At 27.3% G+C, this 23,612-nt stretch overlaps 1 protein-coding gene across 11 annotated transcripts in view; it reads right to left on the bottom strand.

Annotated features, from left to right (window-relative positions):
• Window positions 1-23,612, bottom strand: part of LOC126901008 (cAMP-specific 3',5'-cyclic phosphodiesterase) — a 323,154-nt gene that overhangs the window by 24,452 nt on the left and 275,090 nt on the right. For 9 of the 11 annotated variants that reach the window (XM_050677100.1, XM_050677101.1, XM_050677106.1 and 6 more), the window contains one exon: window positions 20,007-20,042. The exons of 1 other annotated variant lie outside the window; for it this stretch is intronic. In XM_050677100.1, the coding sequence (XP_050533057.1) occupies window positions 20,007-20,042 (36 nt within the window). Of the gene's footprint in view, window positions 1-13,886; window positions 14,419-20,006; window positions 20,043-23,612 lie in introns of those variants that run through there. One more of the 11 variants, XM_050677107.1, reaches the window with a different exon arrangement.

Here is a 23,612-nt window from a genome sequence, read left to right as displayed (position 1 = left end):
GAAGTGAAATGAATTATTAAAAATATGTTAATATACGTGTAATTAGTTAGGTTAATAAAAATACCGGCAACATCGAATGGAGTTGATTTTATGATATTATAATAACTTTTAGAGCGTTTTTTCAATTATATTTTATTATGCAAGAAATGATAAAATAAAAACAATTACCATATATTACAAATATCATTAATGGATGACTTCTATTTTCATTACTTTATATTTACTTATCTATAACCGATTTATTACATAGATTAGATGTTTTAAATAAGGTAATTCACATGTTTTTCCTAACCGTCTACTAAAATATGAAAAGGTTATCGTTTATATTTGATAATAACTAAAAAAAATCGTGTCGGTCAATTGAATACTTAAGACTTTAATGACAACAGATAAAAATGCAAATAAAAAAAAAAAATGTCTAGAAAAAAGAGTTATTTGTTTTTATTCGAAAAACACTTGATACTTTTTTTAGTGTTAATGAAAAGATAAGAGAGTTGTTATACTAAAATCTAATTTTAATTTACTTTGCACTCATTGCGTGTAATGATATGTGTTAAAAATATGATCAGAGATCATAATCATAATAAGCAAAAGTACTTTCACAATCTTTATGTTTTTCTGAGCTAAAAACGTCAATATCTGTGATATAATTTTCAAGATAATATACAAGTAGAAGATTATATTAGTTATTTATTTATCGAGTTTGTTTTGAATTATGAAATAATCAAAATTCCAGTGGTCTTTTATGATATTTGGCTAAAACAGTTGTTATTATCCCAAATTTTGTCACTGACTCAGCTCTATTATTCGACAGTTTCACTTTTATCAAAATTTGACTAAGTTAGTGTTTAAAGCTTAATTGAATCTCACTGGGAGGCAAATTTTAATAGCTAGACGATCTAAGAAACCATCGGTTTTCTGAAAATCATAATTTAGCCAAAGGCGTAGTATTACTTCAGTTACTAATGAAATTTACTTGTTATAATACAATACGTAATACCTAAACGGAATAACACAGTTGAGCAAGTTCCAATAAGTCTCCAGGTGGAGTTTTAAAAAGAAAATTAATTAGGCTTTGCTTAAATATAATAAAATACAGAGAAATTAAAACAAACCCCATTAGAAAATGGTTTACATGTTACCTAAGTTCAATAAATAAGAGGAAATGATATGAATCAGAAAATGAATATATGGAAAATTATATAAGACATCCGTTAGTTACAAGATATTTAATTATTTTTATACGCACAAACGATTGAAATATTAGTCGATTTAATTTTAGACAATTTTCAAATATCAAAAATATTTAAAAAAAAAATGAAATTTTCTTTTAAATTTAATGGAAATTAATTTTTAATATAATTATTTGATTTAAACACTAAAAGATTTTGCGTCAGAATGAAATTTAATTAATTTGATAATTAAATTACTCTTCATCATAGTGAATGAATAGTTTTTTTTTTTTTGGTATTGCGTCAAAACAGTAAACTTAGTGATAAAGAAAGTTCCGTAAAATTGTTTTAGGAGGTGATGTGTAAAGATAAATCTAATAGTTGAAAGCTTTATTTTATATTAATGAAAATAACTGAATTATGTCACCGATCGATACACATAATCTTATAAATTTATACACAGTGGTTTTAAACGTTATACCGCCAAGCGTTTCACGACCTTGTTGTATTCTACGGCGCAAATTTACGCATACAAACACACTCGAGCAATTTATTAGTGTAAATTATATACTTTTTTTAGTACACCGGATGGATTTACTGCGGCCTTACATTTAAGCATTAACCAGCACTATAAATGATCACAGACAGCAAGTTTAAGTGTCCGACTAGACGCGATCATTTTTTAAACATTATGTGTGCCATAATAATAATAATAATATTACATTTCACAATATGTTGTCTAGGTACCAATTGTTTGGGTAACTTAGGTCAATACTAGCACATCTACTAACACACGCATCCCTCGCACAGCTTCCACTCGATGTCAACAACTCGGCTTTTGTAAGTAAATTGCATTTCTCCGATTGAATTTGCCTCTTTGACGCAAGTCGATTTGTATTTCTTATAGAATTAAAAAAACGACTCGTCAATTTCTTAGAAAAATAAATAAAGACGAAACAAGACTTTTCAGTTGGCTATTTATTTTTAGTCAATGTTTAACTTATACGTGGGCACTGAAGTTGAATCATTATAAATAAAGCCGCGTAAATTTAAATCACCGAGTTTCAGGTGAAGCGTAAAATATTTACATACAGTACTCTACTGAACGGTATGAAAATATTTAATTATTGTTATCGTTGCGATACTAAATTCAGAATTTAGCTTGTAATTCGCCGAAACTCATCACACACAATTAGTAGTCAATCGTTGGTACTGAACTGCATTACGATTGATATTGTCCGTTGAACTTGTGTGTACTCGTTACACGCAGTGACAGCTATACATCATATGCTTTTTCGATAATGCCTTTTCGGCATTATCGAAGCGGTCAGTGGTCTTTAATTAGTTCAAGTCAAAGGTAGACGCTGTTTTAACGATATGAGACACGGGCGATGTTTGAATTTTATTAATTTAAAATAATTCACCTGGTTTTGAAACTAGTGTCTAGTTTAGATTTGTTTGTGAACTATTTGAACTCGATAAAAAAAATAGCCAAAATTGAATTTTCAATACGTCATAGCAAAAAAAATGAAATTATAAATAATTTAATGAGTATTTATGCAAATCAAATTATTTGTATATTAATGTAATGCGTCATAAATAGTGATGTATACAAATCGACGACAGGTCAGGGTTAATGTTCGGTCGTAACTTCAAGAAAAAGGTAATGAAAAACTAATGTAAATTTTCTAATGATATGAATATCACAAATAGTAAAGTACATGTGTTCGTATAATTATACTCAGTACCGGTAAGCATATTGAAATTATCATTAAGCACAAGACACGTATTGTTTAATTAAGTTATCGATAAAAACCTGTAATTAAATCAACAGGGTTGTTTCACATTGCAGAGTACAGATTTACATTGTTATATCTGTTGTCGTGCCAATACAACAATGTGAGCAACCCCAACTTTTAAAATAAATATTTCCGATGTCACATGGCCAAACTTAAGAGAGGAATGAAAATTAGTAAACTTTTTTTTTTTTTATTACCGTGTCATTCAATTTTGGAAAATGGTTTTTTTCTGATATAAAAGATCGTACGCGACCAAACACTTTTGAAGGTTCACAACTTTTGAGCATTTTGAATTTTTCCAGACGAGCTGGGTGGTGACAATTCAATAACACATTTTTTAAACAAAATAATAAAATAGTGTCATTAAGTGTTACAGAGAAAAAACTTAAGTTAACAAATAGAAACGAAATCGAAAACAAAATCGACTTATCAATTGAATATTACTTGTGTATTAGGTAAACGTTTTCAGACTTCAAACTCAAAGCGTTATACGTATACAATGGAATTTCACAGAAGTCAAAAAATTAATAAAATAGTTTCAAGATGGGAAAAAAAGTTTGTTTTTCAGACTAATTTTTTTCAATTAGATTGCACAATAACAATTAAGTGTTTAAAAACTTGACACATTGATAAGAGTATTAAAAACAATATAATAATAACTAGTATATTTTAATCTTAATACTCAATAATTTTAAGTCTGGTTATTAAGTATAATAAAATACAACTAATTCGTAACCTCTTAAAAATTGTTGAAAGACACTACTTAGTGTTTCCGATACAATAAGTTGAAACAGACAGGTATCTGTTTAAAATGTCAAAAGATATTTTTTATAATAGTGTGAAAAAAGACGCATTATCATTATTAATAATTTATTTATACAAAAAGATTAAACTTATAATTATAATCGGTGCTTGTAAAAAATAGTAACTCAGTGTAAAATTTGAACAATTATTGCACTGTACTACGATACTTAGACTTATATCTACACAGATAATATAAGTAAATAATAGTTTTCAAAAGAGGTCCAGATGGAAGGTGTGGAAAGTATGAGCACACATACACATACACATACAATTACTTCAATTATACTTTCCTTCTAGTAAAATTAAAAAAAAAGATCGAAAAATATTGTAAAAATTAAAAGTGTCAGAAAAAAATTCATTATGTATTAGTCCTGCATAAACAAAAAATAACGTGATAAACAAATGGATTGTAAATCAAAAAAAAAAATGCATATGTTTTCTATAGCGAGTACACGATAAATAGAATAAATAATAAAAAGAATTTAAAGCGTAAAATATTTTTATTTTCTGTTTAATGAAACATCTAAAAAATGCTCATTAATGTATACATTAATTAATCACCTAAACTTTATAACAAAAATGACGGTAAAACAAAGCTTGCTAATGCAGTACATTTTATGTGTTTGTACATGGTTAGATAAGGCTTTTTGTTAAATAATTAATATGGTTATGGCTTTTATTATTATTTATGTCCTTCCTATGAATAAACATCTTTTTTTGTATTAACGTAAATTTTAAAACTTAATATTATGTTAAGATAATAAAGCTTAGTTATGGCTAATAAAAATAAAAATCTAATAGATTTAAAATATTAATCATGTTTAAAATTAAAATACCATTATATCTTAGAAAAACTTTGAATTTTTCCAAACAAAAATGATATAATAAATAAATTTGCAGAGTAGTTGATCACTAAATTTCTCTAAATTCATAATAATTTTGAACATTTTTTTTTTTTATTATAATTAGTATTATTTATTTCTCGATTTTTGAGTAACTAAATATTTTTTAGGTCTATCCCTTATAAGGAAATCAACTTTATTTTTTTAATTGCAACACACATATAAATAGTTCGTATTATACAAAATGATCCAATTAAATGACCGGCCGATAGTAAATTTCAAACTAGTATTTCCGAAGTTTTTTTTAATGTAAACTGGAGGAGAAATGTAAGTTATTCTTATTATTAAACATCACTCTTACTTAGGTATACAAATATTTACAACTCCTGAACATTGGTTCAAAAATTGATATCGGTCAGTAATTTTCTGAGTTGGATTATATTCTAATATATCAGACAGTTAAATATGGTGTTGCCATTAAAAAAAAAAAAAAAAATTGGTACCATATAAGGCATGAGAAGTATACATAAAAATTGTTTAACCGCTCTAAAATTGAGAAATAGTACTACCTGAATGAGCAAAAAAAATCTCTAAATTATTATTATTTTAGTAAATATCTAGTGGTCAACAATAAATAAATCACCTTGTATAAATATGTAAAATATAAATTGATATATGATTTGTTTATGGTAATTTATTCTGAGTGGCATAAAATTAAAAACACCGAGGTTTTTAAATTAATAGTAATATTATGTAGTGAGTCATTACAATAAAAACCCAATTTAAACAATTATAACTTTATTTCTTAAATAAAATGACGTTGAGTTTATCGATTTAAAAGTGATAGATATACCTACTCGGTTGAATATAGTTAATTTTTAATTGAAGAGCATTTAATTAATAATCATATTCTACAACACGCGTACAGGAATACTCGGTGTATGTATTCGAGGTGTGTAATAGTATTATGGTTTGAATTGTGTACACTGATTTAATTTTTGTTGCTTTGGAAAACCAATATATTCACTGATTTTGGGTAATTTAACAAATCAAATATTAGTATAGGACTGTTATAATAAATGTTTTGTTATGCCATAAACGAAAACGTATTGAGATATATTTAAGTAAAACTTTAGTTAAATATTTAACTTTTTTTGTTTACACTTTAATACTATAAATGCTGCATGTATTTGATTTATTCGGTCATGAATAAAAAAAGTGTGACCTTAGCGGGTGTGTCACTGTGATCGATACTTAAAAAAACTAAGTGAAATAACAGTAACATGCACATGCACATGTAACAAAATAACTTTCTATATTAGTTAATAAGTTTTCATGGGAAATAAAATATAGTTGAGCTTCAAATAATAATTGAAAGTTACTTTTATTGTACTTAAAAATGTAAATGAGTTTACATAAAACTAAATATTCACGTCAACTTGGATAATTATTTTTAAGAGTTCACACGGTGTACAATAAAAAAAAATTCTATATATATATATAATATTTAGTGATACTAATGTTCAGTCGGTTGTCTAATCGCCATTGACCTGGATTTTTATCATAACGAGGTCATGCAGTTCACGAGTACATATTCCTACAAGTACATTGACGGCGACATCGATACATAAAATCTATAGCACCTCAATATTTCTCTCTTTAATTTTTCACTTTAGTTTTAGAATGACATTCTAATATGACTAAAAAGGTTTTTAATGAATTACTTCTTAAAAATTATTTGACACGTTTATATGTTCGGTTACTTGTCGAAAAAAATTTAATATTTAAAAGTTAAAAAAGTAGTCGTTGACAATTGAAAAGGAAATTTACAACGCATTTCCTCGTTTGAGTTTATGCCGAACATCATTTTTTTTGACTGAACACGGGACTTAAAACATTTATAAATATTATTTTTCCATTCCGAGTATATCAATTTTAAATTGATTTATTTGATTTTTATATATAAATTAATTATAAAGAGATAACTCCCTCGTGTAAAACAAAAAATATTTTTGCGGCACTATGTTTACCTTTGATACATTTTTTGGTGTATCTCAAAAGTGGCTTAAACATATCTTTAAAATGCTTCACGTCCTAAGCTAAGCTTATTAATAAATTTATGGTAATATTAAGTCTGGATTAAAAAGGATATATGGCAAATTCAAGTTGCCTAATTTATAAACATTTAAGCAATATTAACTGTATTTCAGAATTTCTAGAAAAAAATGCCGGTAAAAAAATGAGCAAATATTTAAATTTCGCAACTTCAGTCTTTTTTTTTGTAATAAAATAGCAACGGTTATGGTTTCTGGTCTAAGTAGTGATGTTGTTAATAACCACAAAAGATTATATAAGGTAATTTAAATTATTTATTATCAAAATAAATAATCACAGAGTAGAAATAACCCTTGAATTAAATTAATCATATCACCTCATATATTTTTAAATAATTTGTTGGCAATTACAGANTATTCAAATTATATTTAAATTAATCATATCACCTCATATATTTTTAAATAATTTGTTGGCAATTACAGATTAAATATCGAATAAGAAAAATATTTGAAATGTTTAATGTGTTTTTAATAGGTATCAATTGATTCCGCGGTGTTTACAGCCATATAGAATTGATTGTAAATTAATTTTTTCTATTAATTAAATAATTGATGGGATGCACAGTACAAATAATTAAAAAACGCAAGAGAGTATTTTTTAGTTGCATACTAAACTTAGTACATACTAAACTTATCTCATAATTACTCATAATTCTTATTATAACACGTCATTATAAATAATTTTGCTAATAAATTGTTAGTCTCAAATAAGAGCGCACATAAAATATGATATGACAATGTGCAAATTAAATACCTCAGAGTCCCACGTAAAATAATCGTTTCGTTTTTCAATAAATAACACATGAGTGATAGTACCAGTACCAGAAATAACTATAAATAATTCCTGAAATTTCTAGATAGCAGCAATTTTATAATAAATGGTCAATGTAATCAATGTTACAGCGACTAATGATTACAGATTTACTGTGCCGTGTAAATTATTTACGTTGCTAAATAAAACATCACGGAATTATTTTGCGATGTAAAACATTTTTAACCGTACGGCATTCCCAGTGTACGTTAAAAAGCGAGACAAAGATAAAATCGACTGGCCTAATTTCCTATGTTTGACATGACGCGTGTGTAATTAATTTTGGTCACGAAAGACGGTACAAAGAGACAAAGTCTATCAAACGAACTGAATAACGTTTACCTTGCCACTGGATAATTGACGTTTAAAGGGAATTGATACACATTAGAAATAACACTGAAGTTAATTAACGGTAAAAGAATCAATAGAGATAAAAAAAATTTCAGAGCACGAAATATATTTCCGACGCATCTAAATATCGAGAAACGATATTTTGTTAAAAAAATTTCCAACGAAATAATTTATGTCCGGAAAAGATTGCCAAAACTTTTATTGTGCGTTTCCGCTACAAGACGTAGGAATTGAACAAACGAAATAATAAATTCTACCGATGAAATTACTACGTGTGAAAGCTGTTTAACTTTTATAAGTCAAACAAACTATTTTCAAATATTTTGAACTTTTGTGGTTTTATCTGGAACAACGTGATTGTTTTTGTGGATTTTTAGTGCACTCGAAGAAGGGCGTGAGGCGCCTACAGTAAAAATAATATGTGGGCAATTCAGTTTGTCCAACACATAGAAAAGTACATGCAAAGCATGTTTGAAGTCAGAGATTTGCGTTGGTTCTTGTGCGTGTCGGTAATAATTAGTAACTTGGTAGCTGTCTGACTAGATCGTTTACCAAACTATATTTTTACGCAACCGACCAGAAACCGCAAATCCGAAATTAACAAGCTCTTTAATATTGTTCAGTTATCAAATGAGTAACGGGAAAATTGATGAAAAAAGTTAAATAATTTTACAAAACCACTTTTCCCATTAAAATTGCACGCAGTATGGTTTAATGTTAATAAAAGTTTATTTAAAACACATGGTTTTATTATAAAGTATTGCGCATAAAAAGGTTAACCGTTTGATGTGTGGTTTTTTATAGAAAACTGTATCGGAATAAAGTTTTGGTATCTTATAATGATTTTACATTTAACGGAGAATTTCGGTATTTACTTCCATAAATATCAAAACACTACCATAGGGTATAATACTTTTCTCCAATATGGCGAAAAAAATCTGCACACAGTGAACTATGCAAATACGCGCACATATGAATTTATACATGAATGGGAAATTAATCTGAGAAATTAAAATGTTGCGTCTACAAAAAGAAAGAGATGGAAAATAAACACATTGAAATTAAATAAATGTTGCTATGTTTTATTACAAATATTCCATGAAAAGAAAACTATTTTATTAAGTTTTAATGAAGAAACGTTAAAATGGCCTACAGCACATTTCAGGCGGTTTTTCGTAAGTACATATATACAAATAGTGGCGCCTCCCCTCCTTTCTCCAAAATTTGAGATGTTTCAAGTCTTAGTGATAACCTTTTTTCTTGATCATTCAAGTTTTCTTAAATAGCGAATAAAATTTTAAAATTTTGGATGAGTTAAAATAAAGAAATAAACCCCTCGCCAAAATTATTTTATGCATACAAACAAGTAAAGTACGTAATATTTAAAAAATGTCAGATCATGATATTATTACCCCATAGTTACTTTACTAAAAAAAAATTTTAATTTCAAATAAAAATTCTAGTTTAAATTAATAATATACGTAGTAAAATAAAATTTAAAATATCTTGTTATATTATGTAATAAAATGCTCAAAAATGTTTGTACAAAAAGTAGAAATACTATTTTGTTTTTATGAGGTAAATTAGTTATAATTTAAAATTATGTTTGAAAAGTTATTCAAAGTATTATAACATTTATAATGCTGATAAAATATTTAAATAATTAGAGAAAGTTTTCAAATTAATAATCGAAAATGTCAACTACATATTTACAGTCAGAAATGTATAGAAATATAATGGCAATTATTTTATTCACTTCACCAAGGTTATGTGCTACAGTTTAAATAGAAAATAAAAATTGTTTAAATTAACATTTTTTTCCTATAATTGTATGTTAGAATAAAAACTTGAGAGTCTAGAGGCGTGTAAGGTTAAAAAAATAAAATATAATATTAGTAGTAGTATGATACGATTTTGATATGTTTGATAGTTGATTGCAATCTATTCAATATTTACACAGTAGTTGTAATAAATTAAACTGCGCACGTATATTTAAAAAAATATGTAGACATAGATCAATCGAAATTAATTATTAATAAAGTAAACTTAAATGCGATGACAAATAAGTGAATGACTAATTGAGTATCAATTGCGACAAAAGTTTATCGCACCGAACAACCTTAATGTTCGAAACTAAAACAGCAATAAAATTTGTGCCGAGTGTGATAAAAGTTTGTTATTCTGGAATATTTACAGACATATATCTATAACATCATTTTTTTGGAAAACAAGTTGAAATAATATTTATTTTATCTCTCCACCCACGGGAAGGCCTTTCAGACAAAAAAAGAATGATTGACAGGATCGTAAGCCTTTCGATAATATACTTGTCATTTATCTTGAAAAAGCCCCCAGAAATTATTTAGACAACGTCCAGAAAAGTACGTTTCGATGAAAAACTTACTGTCAGTTGGAAGAAAACTCGATTTTGAAAGTCACACACATCCCCGTGTAATAGTAATTTGTGAACTTATTGGTTTTCAACGAGAGCTAAGCAATTTCGACAGGATTTTCCCCGAAGGACTTGTAGATGTTATTAGACGACTAAAATTTAGTTATATCAGTGCACCGAAAGTTCAGCCTCTCTTGTAAAAATTAAAAAATATATAATAAAAGGTGCTGCGCCGTTATACTTGACGTCAAACACACAAGACCACGAAATAGGACGTTACAAACATATTTTTTTTCCTTGTCATGAAAACTCTTACCTTAACGCGATTTTACTAAGCATTAATAAAGGAAATTTATGTTAAAACACTTAAGCGCCGAGAAAAAGCAATTTACCAAATTCAAACATAAAGAAAAACACACACAATATTCTGCTGTGTATTGTTTTGAAAGAAAAGAGTTTGCCGAGATAAAACAATTGTCTTTTTACAACAGTTTAATTTTGCAAAGGGTATAATAAATGAACACGGGCTACGTTAACATTGTTGATAAAGCAAACGGTTTTTTTTGTAAAAAGGTATACAAATTTGTACAGTCGCATAATGAAACCAATCAAACTACAATTTCAGTCAGATTTAATATCTACGCAACGGTAAGCAATAATTGTGAACAGTGTCGTTAGGCAAACTTTAGCGATTTTAGTTACCCATGAAAATTTACAAGCCATTAAAGTGTTCGATGAAAGTTTCATGACACTTGAACTTTGTACCAACGTATGCATTATACGAATACTGGAAAATTAATTGTTTTTAATATAGTAAAGAAATAAAAAAGATGACGAAAGTGACAAAGCTGAAAAATGAATGCTAGAGAAAATGACAATATCAAAGAGGTGTTTTTTAAACTTAATTTCTGGCGTTATTTTTTCTCATAAAGATCATTTTATAATTGGAGCATTCGAGCAATTAAGTTTGAGTTGTGAATAATTAAACGGTACTTGACAAATTTAATGCATTCTTTTTCACTAAAGAAAATTTAGATAAAATCGATGGATTTTGTTTCCTCAGTTATGATAATATTTATATAAATACATTGTTTTAGTATAATCATTTATGATTTCTTTATTATACTAGATCAATGGTTAATTTTAAAGTGGGTTCAATTTTAGTACTGTATCAATAACTAATTAAAATGATGGGTTTCCGTCAGTATTTTCCACAAACAGGTTCGTGTTTAATTCGTCTAAGGATAGTGTCCATAATCGTGTTTAGATTGTATATGTTTAGATGTATAGAACATGACGAGTAGGTGGTAAAAATAAAGAATATTTCAAAACGAAACAAAGTTAATTTATAAAATAAAACGTATTAATAAGTACAGCTGGGTGAATTTGGAATGTTCCGTGAAAACCGGTAGGATTTATATGATATATTATAATACGGAAAGTATAAACGGAGGAAACGAAAGCAGAGGTAATTAAAGAGGCGGGTTTTTGGGGATGCTAAGCACTACAGCAGCCTCGAAGCGTAACGTCACGGCAAGGCCACTTAAATAACGCCGTGTGCCGCTCGAAATGTCTCCTCGATCCACCTCGATGATAATCCCGAAAGACAACGTGTGTTCTGTCCCTGACAAAGCTTCTATTAATATCATTTTTTTAAGTATATTAAACTTCAAATAATATGCTTACGCAACCGCTTGCAGAGTAATACTTTTCTGAGCACCTACATTCATTTTACATAAAATTAAGGGACCTTAAAATAATTTTTAATTCTGTACTCGACGATTTCATACAAACTTTAGGAACTCCACAGTTGCTGCTACTATGGCTCGAAAAGTAGCCGGTAACGTATTATTTTACATCACGCACGATTTAATTAAGTTAATTGCCAAGTAAATGATAAACAGGATGTTTATTCAAGTTTGTTAATTTATTAGGGTAAAATAATCGTAAACTTAATAATAACAGTTTTTAAAACATGAACGTACTAACAAGGAGATCGATAAACGGTAATAAGAATTTATTAATTATCGATTTATTTCAAAAATACATTTTTGTTAGGATAAAACACAATACTTATTATCGACTGCATTTACAAAATTCCGACAAAAAGATTAAGACTAACGTACACATAAGCGGATTGTAGGAAATGAAGTCTAATGGATTATTTTCAAAAACAGTTTTGTCCGCAAATCGTAATAGAAAATAAAACGACCAAGACATTATAGTTGTGTTCTATTAAAAACTCAGCCTGCTTTCTTCCCCTAAGGCAATAATAGTATTGAACATTTACAGCATTGCACCGACAGACTCGAGCGCGACACAATAATAACAAAGTACGTTTTCCTTTCGTTTAAACCATCGACGAATAGGTTAGTGCGCATAGTTCGACTTATTAAACTAGTTTCATTAGCTTTTGTAGAAAATGGACTATGCAACTGCGAGCCATGCACAGTGGGTTATTCGTTTTTGTTTCTTTATTGTTTAGATGAATTAAACAAATAGTACTTGTTTCTCACGGTGAAAGATTACTCTCTGGAAAGCAGTTTTATCGGAATTTGTCGTCAGTGAACACCTCACCCAATGAAATACTGACAAAATCGCGCGCTAAGCATTTTAAATACCGCCTATATTACTTAAACTCGACCAATACTCAGGACCATAGCAAAAAGCAGTGGCGCCTCTGGCAATAAATTAATTTTGCGATCCGCCCGACCACCCAAATTGTTTGTTCTACACCGTAAAAAAACACTTTCTTTGAAGAATTAGAAAACAAAGAATGCATGCCCAATTTTTACAAATTTCACACGTAAATCGCGTTTCTTGTAAATGCACTCTTGACAGCGCCTGGTTACGGCCCTGTCAATACCTACATCCTTCACGGGTGTTCAAACAAAAACAAATATTTTTTACTGATGTGTAATAACATTTTAAATAGTAAATGCTATTGAACACAAATATTCTGTTGACAAATGTTCTACAGTAGTTGTGATAATTTAACGGTAAGAACAATACATGTCAGTTTGACGACCTACGCTGTATGCTAGTCGGCGGCAACGATCATTACGTTCTGATCTTAGTCGCCCGTTGTTGTTTTTTATTGAACACCGTACAGGCGCTAAGACACTCACTATAATACGTTTTAACGTCGTTCGCTATTTATTAGGGTACAGCTGTTTGACTGGAAATGAACGTGACGACAAGCGGAAACTTCCGGGTAAGTCACTAGAGTCTCAAGTGTTACCAATGACGACGGAGAATATAAAGATTTTTCTCGTTTACAGTATGTGGTAAATTGATACTTTCACAATAGAAACGTAGACTTCAATGGAGATTTTTTTTTTTTTTGTCGCATTAGGTCTTAAAAGCGAATTACGCATACTCCAATTCTAAAAGTATTAACCTAAAGCCCTTTTGAGCGAACAAAGACGATAACTTCGTATTAAAGGATAAATCATGTGTTTTGAAGGCTTTTATGCTCAGGTCCTTAACTGAATGGTAAGGTCACTAGATAATATATTATATGATGGCGAAACTCGACGGGGTGTGTTAATCGGATAAATCGCTACAACTTATGATATTTATCATGTATTTGACGACTTACAAGTCTCTTTTGGACCTCTGTTCCCAGAACTTGTCCCAAAACGACGACCGGTGCTTGATACGCAACACGCTCGTGCTGAGAGTGCGTGGAAGTTTGCCGCCGGGGGCACCCGGTTGACCACCCGGACCCACAGTGGAGGCGCAAGCGGTTCCGCTGGTCGCGTCGCACATGCCGGTAACGGACGCCGATGCGGTGATACCCAACGCCCCGAACTTGAACATGGTTGTGCCGGCGGCGGAAGACCCACGACGGCGAGGCCCGTCCGCCGACGCCGGCGGTGAAGACACGGTCGGCGACTCCATGTGTGCCGGCGTCGGTTTATCTATTAGACGATTCGAACAGTCTCCACCACAAAGGCTTTAGACTTCAAAAGTAGCCGCATAATCCGTAAAAAATGATTCAAACGGAACCCGCGAATATTAACACGACAACAGTTAGTAGATCACTACCTCATTGACACTTGCGCACATAAAATTATACTGATCACTCACGTACACAGATTACGGCTGGTGAACGGCGACTGACATGACGACCGACGAACAGCCGGTGTGCATTTGGCGTGCCGTAGCCGCCGGCGCGGGGACCCCGGTAATGCAGTGTTACCGCATTCGCCATAAATATCGTGCGCGTTTCATATCACGATCAGAACATTATTTTACATAATAATAAATTTTGATATATTTATATACATATATTTTTTCAAATTTCATACGAACAAAGTAATTACTCAATGCAAAAACATATATTTTACAATATCATTACTGAATATTTAACTACTTATAAAGAATAATTTTTTTTTATATTTTATCGTTCAGGTTTTTCTATCGTCATCGTTTCTCTTTAATTATTTTTTTGAAAACTAATTATATAGATTTTTAGAATTTTTAAACGATTTTTTCTCTTGAAAACTTTTACCGAGTTTATGAATTGAAAATAATTGGTACATAAAACATTTTTTGACTTCAAATAAAATATTAATAAAAAAATTGCAACGATTTATTGTGTTATACATTGAGAAGTAGTAGCCTAAGTGTAATATTAAAGTACTTTAACTCGAAATGTTTTATAGCAATAATTATGTGTCGCATGCTCCGAAACGGATTAAGTAACACATTTTTACATCTATTATTGTCTCGAACAATTTAAGCATTTAACATAACATTATGATTTATTAATGTTTCCTAAATGGGTCAACTGATGTTCACTGTTATTATTTTCATTGCGAATACTCCTATTTGCGATTTCTAATGCGTGAAACGAATACTTAATACTGTTACGTTATCTTTGTGTTCACATCCGTTACACAGTAATATGCAAATCGTTATCCGGAGTTTCATTTTTACAATGAATCTGTTTTCAATGTAACCACAGTGAATCCACTATATTCCATTTATATCCGATAAAGTACCATTATAATATTAAATAAGACACTTTTTTAATAAAAGTTTGAAATTATGGCCTTTGAAAATTATACATGATACTATACCAAAAATGTTTTGCTATTTGGTGTGTCACTATACTGATTGGCTTGACGACAAACAATAAGAGGTTCTTAATTTAATATGACATAATGAGATTGGATAAGTAAAGCCTAATAACAAAGTTCAACAAAATTTGAGTAATAGAATGTTTATGATTTTTGTTTAATGTTTCTGATGCTAATTCCAATTATGCTATTAGTTTTTGTATTCAAATACTGTAAACATAGTAAAATTTAATAGAAAAAAAAAATACAGACCTATGTATTTTTTTTGTAGTAATATACTGTGGTAAAGCAAATTTTTAAAATTTCAAATATTTAATTAACTCAAAAAAATCGTAAAGTAAAACCATTAAAAAGTAATAGAACTTCAATAAAAAATTAAATAAAAATACACAAATTTGTTTAAAAACGACAATTAAACATTTACTTATGTTAACATTATTGCCTTTTTTATTTCCAATTAAAGTCTTCACATTGTTACCTGTCATAGTTTGGTCCTTTTTTCTTGGTAACTTTTTTATTGAGGCGATATCTTAATGAATATTATATTAAAATTTGAAAACTAAAGACATATTCGGAATCAGCGTCAAAAACCTTATCATGAACATTCCATGACCCAATATTTGTCGAGCTGTGTAATTAAATTAAGTATCTTTAGTAATCCATAAGTGTCTCCAAACTATTATTTATTTATTTTTCTTTACTTAAATTGACACGACTGATCATTGAATGTGTACCGAAAATCAAGTAAAAAAAGATATACAGTGAAAGATTAATACTCCGAATCCAATAGAGACAACCTTATCACTAGACCACCATCCATTTACCTTATGAGTTTCAAAAATGTCGATGGTATATAGTATTTTAAACGTCAGGGAAATCTCTTCAAAATAATTAGTGAGAGAGGAAAATTATAGTTGCTTTTTCTTGTAACTCCAAATTGTATTGATATTGAAGAAGAAGATATAAAAACTAACAAAATCAACAAAACCGATAATTGGTATTAATATAAAATTTTTGATCTCTACAAAATAATCAAATTTACCAAATTATATTTTTAGTAAAAGTGTACAGAAATGTTAACAAAAGGTTACGCAAAACACTGGTGTAATTTGTATTGCTTATATTAAACATTGTAGTATATTTTGTAGCATTTGTTAAATATATAAAAAGTTTTATTGCCTCATATTGAAAATAAATTGCGTTTTTTTATCGGATGCATTATGTTATACTCAATCTTCCTTTGATCGTCCAGCGTAAGACCATTTATCTTTGTATATCTCGCAGTATCATCGCAGCTCTATCTATTCGATTCAAATTTGAGAGTTTCCTTGTTTGATAATGATGTTTATATTTTCTCGAATAAATGGCGTGTCTACGAAAAACGTAACTCACGTTTTAAAAGCGTGGGCCTCTGTATAAATACCAATTTACAAGAGGTGAAGAGAGGAAATAAATGTTAATTTATTATATGTACTTTGCGTTCGAAGCCATCACCGTTGTCCAGGTACTAAAATAAAATATACCCAATCGATTGATATATATATATAATAAAGTTTAGATAGAACACCGATTAAACTCTGTAACTAGTTTATCGTTAACTTTTAATTGGTTATTAAAATATTACCTCATCGTGGACATTTCATAGCTAGAGTACTAGAAAATACGGCTAACGACAATATTTACACGTTGTATTTCATACATAAGATTTTATTTAAAATTTAAAATAGTTTAATCGATATAAATTGAATGCCAGTAAATTATTTTGAATATAATTAACAGATCATATTTCACAAATGTAACAAAATCTTAGGATAATATAATAAATAATGAACTGTATATATATATATATATATATATATATGATGTAAATAAGTTTTTAGAATGTCACAGTAAAATTCGTGTAGATTTATTAATAAAATTAAAACCAAAGTTATAAAGAATTACCAAATTAACGTAAACAAATGAATACAAATTTCATAATCCTCATTATAACCGTACTGAATTCTGAGTCATTGTTCGGTAATAACTTATGCTATGTGTCGGTATCATAATAAGCCTAATTGATTTATTAATATCCTAAACTAAAGCTCATTCATTATAACACGTTCAACTTTTAAGGACATTGGATAAAATATGATGAAGTGGATTATTTCTATAAACCAATGTAGACAATTAATTTCAAACTTGGGTCAAAATTACAAAACTATGTCTGTCCCCAAAAAATAAAATAAAAATATAATACATACGGAAAAACATTATAGTTGGGCTAACTAATATTATGGTTAATATAGTGACAACATAATTATTCAGTTAGAAGTATTAAAATATATTACTGAACCAACTAAAAGAATTTATTTAGTAATTCCATCTGATATAAAAATTGGACTAACTAAATATTAGTTCTTCCAACAACAAATTTATGTTGTCGCTATATTAATAATAATTATAAAATATTATTTCTTAATATTTTTGCAACATTTTTTTTATAAAAATATACAATACTCAATAGAATATATTAAATTATCTTCATAATAAACTTTTTAAGTAAAAAATGTTCTTAATGTATCTATATGTTCATATAATTTAAAATAAATAACTGATTAAGCTCATAAATAAAATTATTTTTATTAATTAAGTTTCCATTTTATCTCTAGAATTCATCTAATTGTTAAACTATTCTAAAATGCAATTTTTTTTCTTAACCACTAAAATATTTATGAATTAATTTTCTCGTTACACTTAATTGTTTTATTTATTATTATACTGATTAAAATTGTTTAAATTATAGTTACCTCAGCATAAAAATACAAAAAAATTATGATGGTAGATAACTTAAAAAGTTATTTACATTTTAATTTATACCAAAAACAAAGGAATAAGGAAAGGTATATTTTTTACGGGATTATCATAAATTACTTTAACATTTTGATAAAGAAAGCGCAAAGAAGTTTACCGAAGAAAATACTACTAACAGTTAATAGAAAAAATAATATTTACTATTATTTTTTTGAATATATAATCAAGTCAATCATATAAACAAAAACAATTTGATTGGTTTTTGAGACAAACAAAGAAAATTTATCTAACACAGTATGAGTTATTTTAAATATCAAAGCTAAGCTGTTGATTAATTATCAGAATGTTTTTATTTAAAGTATAAGTATTAAAAATATAAAATTCTGTGAAAGTGAAGAGGTTAAACCCAAACTATAGTGTAAACAATTTGTCCGCTGTGTTTGTGATGCGAGTGGGTTCATTCCGTAATAGTATAAGTATTCTCAACTCGTTAATCATATCACCCAATATATTTAAATGCTTGTAAGTTGATAAATATATATTTTTTTAAATATCATGGCTAAGATAGTCATGATTTAATGCCATGAAATTGAATAAGCTATTCAATTTCTATTGAATCGGAAAATAGAATTAACAATTATTTAACTTTGATAAACTTAACGATAAATATTGAAAACAAGTAACGATTCTTTTACACCAATGAATCAACTTTTGAACTTTAAATACTATTATTATAGTATTTAAAAGTTTGTTAATATATTTTTGTAAGAATAACCATTTAAAAACCAGTGTAACGAGTCTCTGTTGTATAATTTATTACTACTACTTTATATATTTATACACAGGAAATATTTAACTATAATTTTGTATTAATAATACAGTTTGGATAAAAATTAGTTCAAAGCATGTTATTTTCTTGCTGAAGATGAATTATGCTAACGCAATTTTAGAGTACATGCATATTAAACTTGTCCTTGTTAACACGTGTTAAAGGAACAAAATTACTAAATACCTAATATTTGAAAAGGTAGTTTTCATTGAGTTATACTTTCAAGCATCTGTCGTTAGGGATTATAGAGCAATCAAATTAACAATGTAATTACAATATTATATTCTCAATAAATTTTCATAGTTTATGATCGTTTTTCACAACCATCTAAATGTTGACCTCTCTAATTGTAGTAACTAATTGTATAGTATTAAAACATAAATGCCAATTATCAATTTTATTTTTAAAATTCCATATAGCTAACGTAAAGCAATTGTCAAGAATGAAAAAAATTCCCAGTAAGATAAGCTACCTTGATGAATTTTTAAATATGACTAAAGTACTGTAGTAACTAAGAGGAAGTACTTGAATCCATAAAAAATGACAGTGCGCTACAATAATTACATACCATCAGCACGTTTATAGTTTTTATATAAATCAACTATAGTTTTATATTTAATATCATCTATAATTTAATATTTATACTTAGGTTTGCGTAATTTTATACAAAACCTAAATATTAACGAACCTTATAAACATTAAATGAACCACGATTTTATTAAAAATTAAAAAAATTATTGATCTGTAGCCTTATTGTATAAATAGTGTAATTATTAATAGTTTATCGTGATACTTCTAATTATGTTATACATAAGCAATATAAAACACTACGTAAAAAATGGCATTTTAAAGTATATATAAATTTGAACTATAATACAAATGGTAACTAGGCATTTGCAGATTGATAAGCATTCTACATAGCAATCGGTTTTAATCAAGTTTATTAAAAGCACTACTGGCTGCAATATTAGCAATATAATAAAAATGTATTTGTATAATATGTACATACGTTGATCTTTCCAAAATGGCTTCAGTCTCTTTTAATCTGTAAAAACGAATTAAGGAAAATAATAAAATAAAATCAGTACAACATGATTTTAGTACATTAAGAAAAACCAAAAATTTAAGTTACTAGAAATCGTCTCTAATACCACTGAGTTAATATCATTGCTATAAAATGTATAGCAAAGATTTAATATAATATAATAATATTTATTATTTTACATGTAAACGAGGGATGGCGTTGTCGGGTATAAATAAATATTATACTAAGTTAAATGGAAATATGATAAATTTCAGATAATCAGGGTGAAAAAATTTGGACTAGATTCATACAAAAAGACTTTTATTTTTACTTTGCCGTCAAAAAATATTTGATTGTTTTTTAAGGTCATACTAGAACTTGAGTATTGATATATATGATACTTAAGTTAAAATTGTTTACTGCGTATAAGGCCTAACAAAAGTATTCAGGTTGATTCTTTTATTGTGAATCACTTAATTCATAGAAAAATAAAATATGTGAATACTTTTTTGGTTTCTTTTAGTGACATGAATTTAGAAATCATAAAATATTTTTTGTCTTATAAAGGTAACAATTTAATTATATTCAATGAGAACATACCTAATTAACTAGTTTATTTATTAGATAAATTATATTTATCAATATCTAATGATATTTATTTTAACTTCAATTTAGATTGTAGATGAGGTGCGATCACAATTGTCTTTATTATAACGAATCATTCGACAGACAGCTTAGCTATAAAATTGTTATAATAACTTCCAAAATGATGGTTTAAAAGTTTTTATCGAGCAGTCATTTTCTTAATTATAATCATAATCTAAAAAGAAGCTGGTTAATTACATTTGTTACCATTTAAAAACTTAAGTTGCTATCTTGATAAACATAAAAATATTTCACAATTAATAAATTCAAAAAAATAGAAACAAAAATAAAATTGACATAATGTTTTATTACGGTTAATTAGGCGGTTGACGATAAAAGATACATTCTATTACATATAGACTAATTAAAATGAGGCTGTAAAATAAAATGCTTTTGAATCATCTTATCCCCTTGTAGATATTGTATAATTTCAATAGGAGACCGCGACGTTGTCTTCATTGACCTCGACGTTTTGCGATGCGCATACATTGATTGTGTGCGCAGTATTTCGCCGAGTGTCGTCAACGAACATGACCGCGACATGACAAATGACGTTGAAAATAGTTTTGAATGCGTTTAAAAAAATATACATCTTTATTCAATATATTAATCACTAAGCCTTTAATAAATAAATAAATTTAATAAAAAAACAAACTGAATTTTTTCGAGAAACAAATTATGATATTAGTTATATAAAAATAATAATCATTTTTTAAATAGAGGCCGAATTTAGATAAATTTATTTATTATGTAAAGTTATTACAAACAAATCATTAGTCAATAGAAATTTCTAGTAATAGGCTTGGAAACTTGGTTTCTGTTTCTTAATTTGTGTTCTCACTGTGGTACAGTGTTGGGGGATTTTTACGCAACTGTATATTTCAACAACAAATTTTGCACCAACTTGGGTACTTTTAAATGATTTAAACAAAATGCTTAAATGCATACAAATCGCAATATAAGTTATACATAAAATAAAACGCAAATTTATAGATTAAAAATTATTTTATTATTATAGAACTAAATTCATACAATGAATTTTTTGTAACATTAATTTTCATATGTACAAGTATGAAAAAATGGTAAATATTTGATCAATTAAATAACTAATGAATAATTTAAATTATTTTTTTAAGAAAATGAAAATATTGCCCTCTACAAAAGTTATTATTCACTAAAGAATTAAGATTCCTGCAATTTTATATAGTTTTTATATTGCCAAATAAGTAAAACAAAAAAGTAAAATTTTATTGATGAAAATACTGCAAAAAAAATCTTCGGTTCTATAAATATATTTCTATCAATCAACATTTACTTATCTTGTATTGAAATTCAACATCTTGTTTTTATTTAACTGTTTATAATACAGATCAATTTTTGAAAAAAATAAATTGTGTCTTTTAATAAATATTACAAAATACATAACGCAAAAAAAAAAAATGTTATGGTTAGAAAATAAATAGAAATATATATTGTTTAGTCATAGAGTTAAATTTTTTACAAAGCGACAATATTATCATTTTTTAATTTAAGTTTCTATTTGAGTAATTATTGCGATATAGTTTCACGATTGAATCTAATATTTAGTTTATAGACATAATTAGCATACTATTTTGGATGATGTCTAAATCGGATTTTGTTGAATGTAATAATCAGTAAAAGAAAAAAACCGTGAAATAACTTTCCTTTGTTAAGTAAACAAATGACCGTTGCTACTTAACACATAAAAGATGTAAAATATGTAGTTTGTAATATAACCGATCGTTATTAAGGTAGTTAATAATATTTTAAATCTATCCATGTAAAGTTTATCTATATATTAGTTATAATTTAGGTTTTAGTAATTATTATATTTTAAAATAAAAGATGCTAACTCTTAGAAATAATTTAATTGAATATAAATTAATTCTTATATTTATATAGTTAACAATCGGAAATCTTGGATTTCTTTATTGTTTTGCTACTTTACTTTTGAAATATATAAATGCTTAATAATAGTTGTTTCACATGTATTTCGATTCAAACAATTTTAATTATCTATGAAGTATTAAATAAGTGTTAAGAGCTTAAACGTATTTTACAGTAGCGGAAATACAAAAATGTCGTTTTTTTTTTATTACTAAATTTCAAAAATTAAAATATGAAAATAGAATAAGCTTTCAATAGTTTTTCTAAGAAGCTATATTGATGATTGAAATTGAGAGTCTTAATGAAAGTATATATTATATTTACAAAATTTTAAAGCAATATCGCTTTAATATAAAATTGATTAAATCAAGCAGTGAAAGCAAAAAAAACTTTATGTGCTGTCATTGAATGCTTAAAAATATTATTTAGCGATCCACAAGTATTTGAATATGTTACATAAAAACCATTTAAAAAATAATTGGTTTATTTATGAATAACATAATTTAAAATATTATTTACAATATAAATAACAAAATATGTACAACATATATTTTTTTAATCCCTGCATTTTAAAATAGTTCAAAAAAAAAAAATACTATAGTTAATAAAATATTGAAATTATTCGTTTTCTTGACAAAAGTTGGCGTTTAAAATAATATAAAAGTTGCAACCTAATTCCTTTGGAAGTCTCACAATTTACGTGAAGTAACATAATTTTGATTTAACTACAATACTGTATCATGAAAGATTAATGGTTTAGTATTAAATTAACCTAATATCTTTGTTTCTTTTTAAACCTGGATATAATTGATTTAAAAATTTCAAAGGAAAATAATATAATCGATTTCCAGAAATCTAATTGTAAGTTACAGTTTTCATAAATGTTATTAAAATTAAAAACAAAATTTGTCAGGAATTTACTTTTAAATATTTCGTTGTTATGTATATTTTCAATGCCATAAAAGTGATTCAGTGTTTTAACACGATCCGTGGAATTTATATATACATTTATTTATATTTTTTAAATCTACTTGAATA

The sequence above is a fragment of the Daktulosphaira vitifoliae genome, unplaced genomic scaffold (genome assembly GCF_025091365.1).
Source record: "Daktulosphaira vitifoliae isolate Bord-2020 unplaced genomic scaffold, ASM2509136v1 Scaffold_3, whole genome shotgun sequence".
NCBI lineage: Eukaryota > Metazoa > Arthropoda > Insecta > Hemiptera > Phylloxeridae > Daktulosphaira > Daktulosphaira vitifoliae.
The sequence above is the reverse complement of the archived record's forward strand: the minus strand, read 5'-3'. Positions and strand labels throughout refer to the sequence as shown.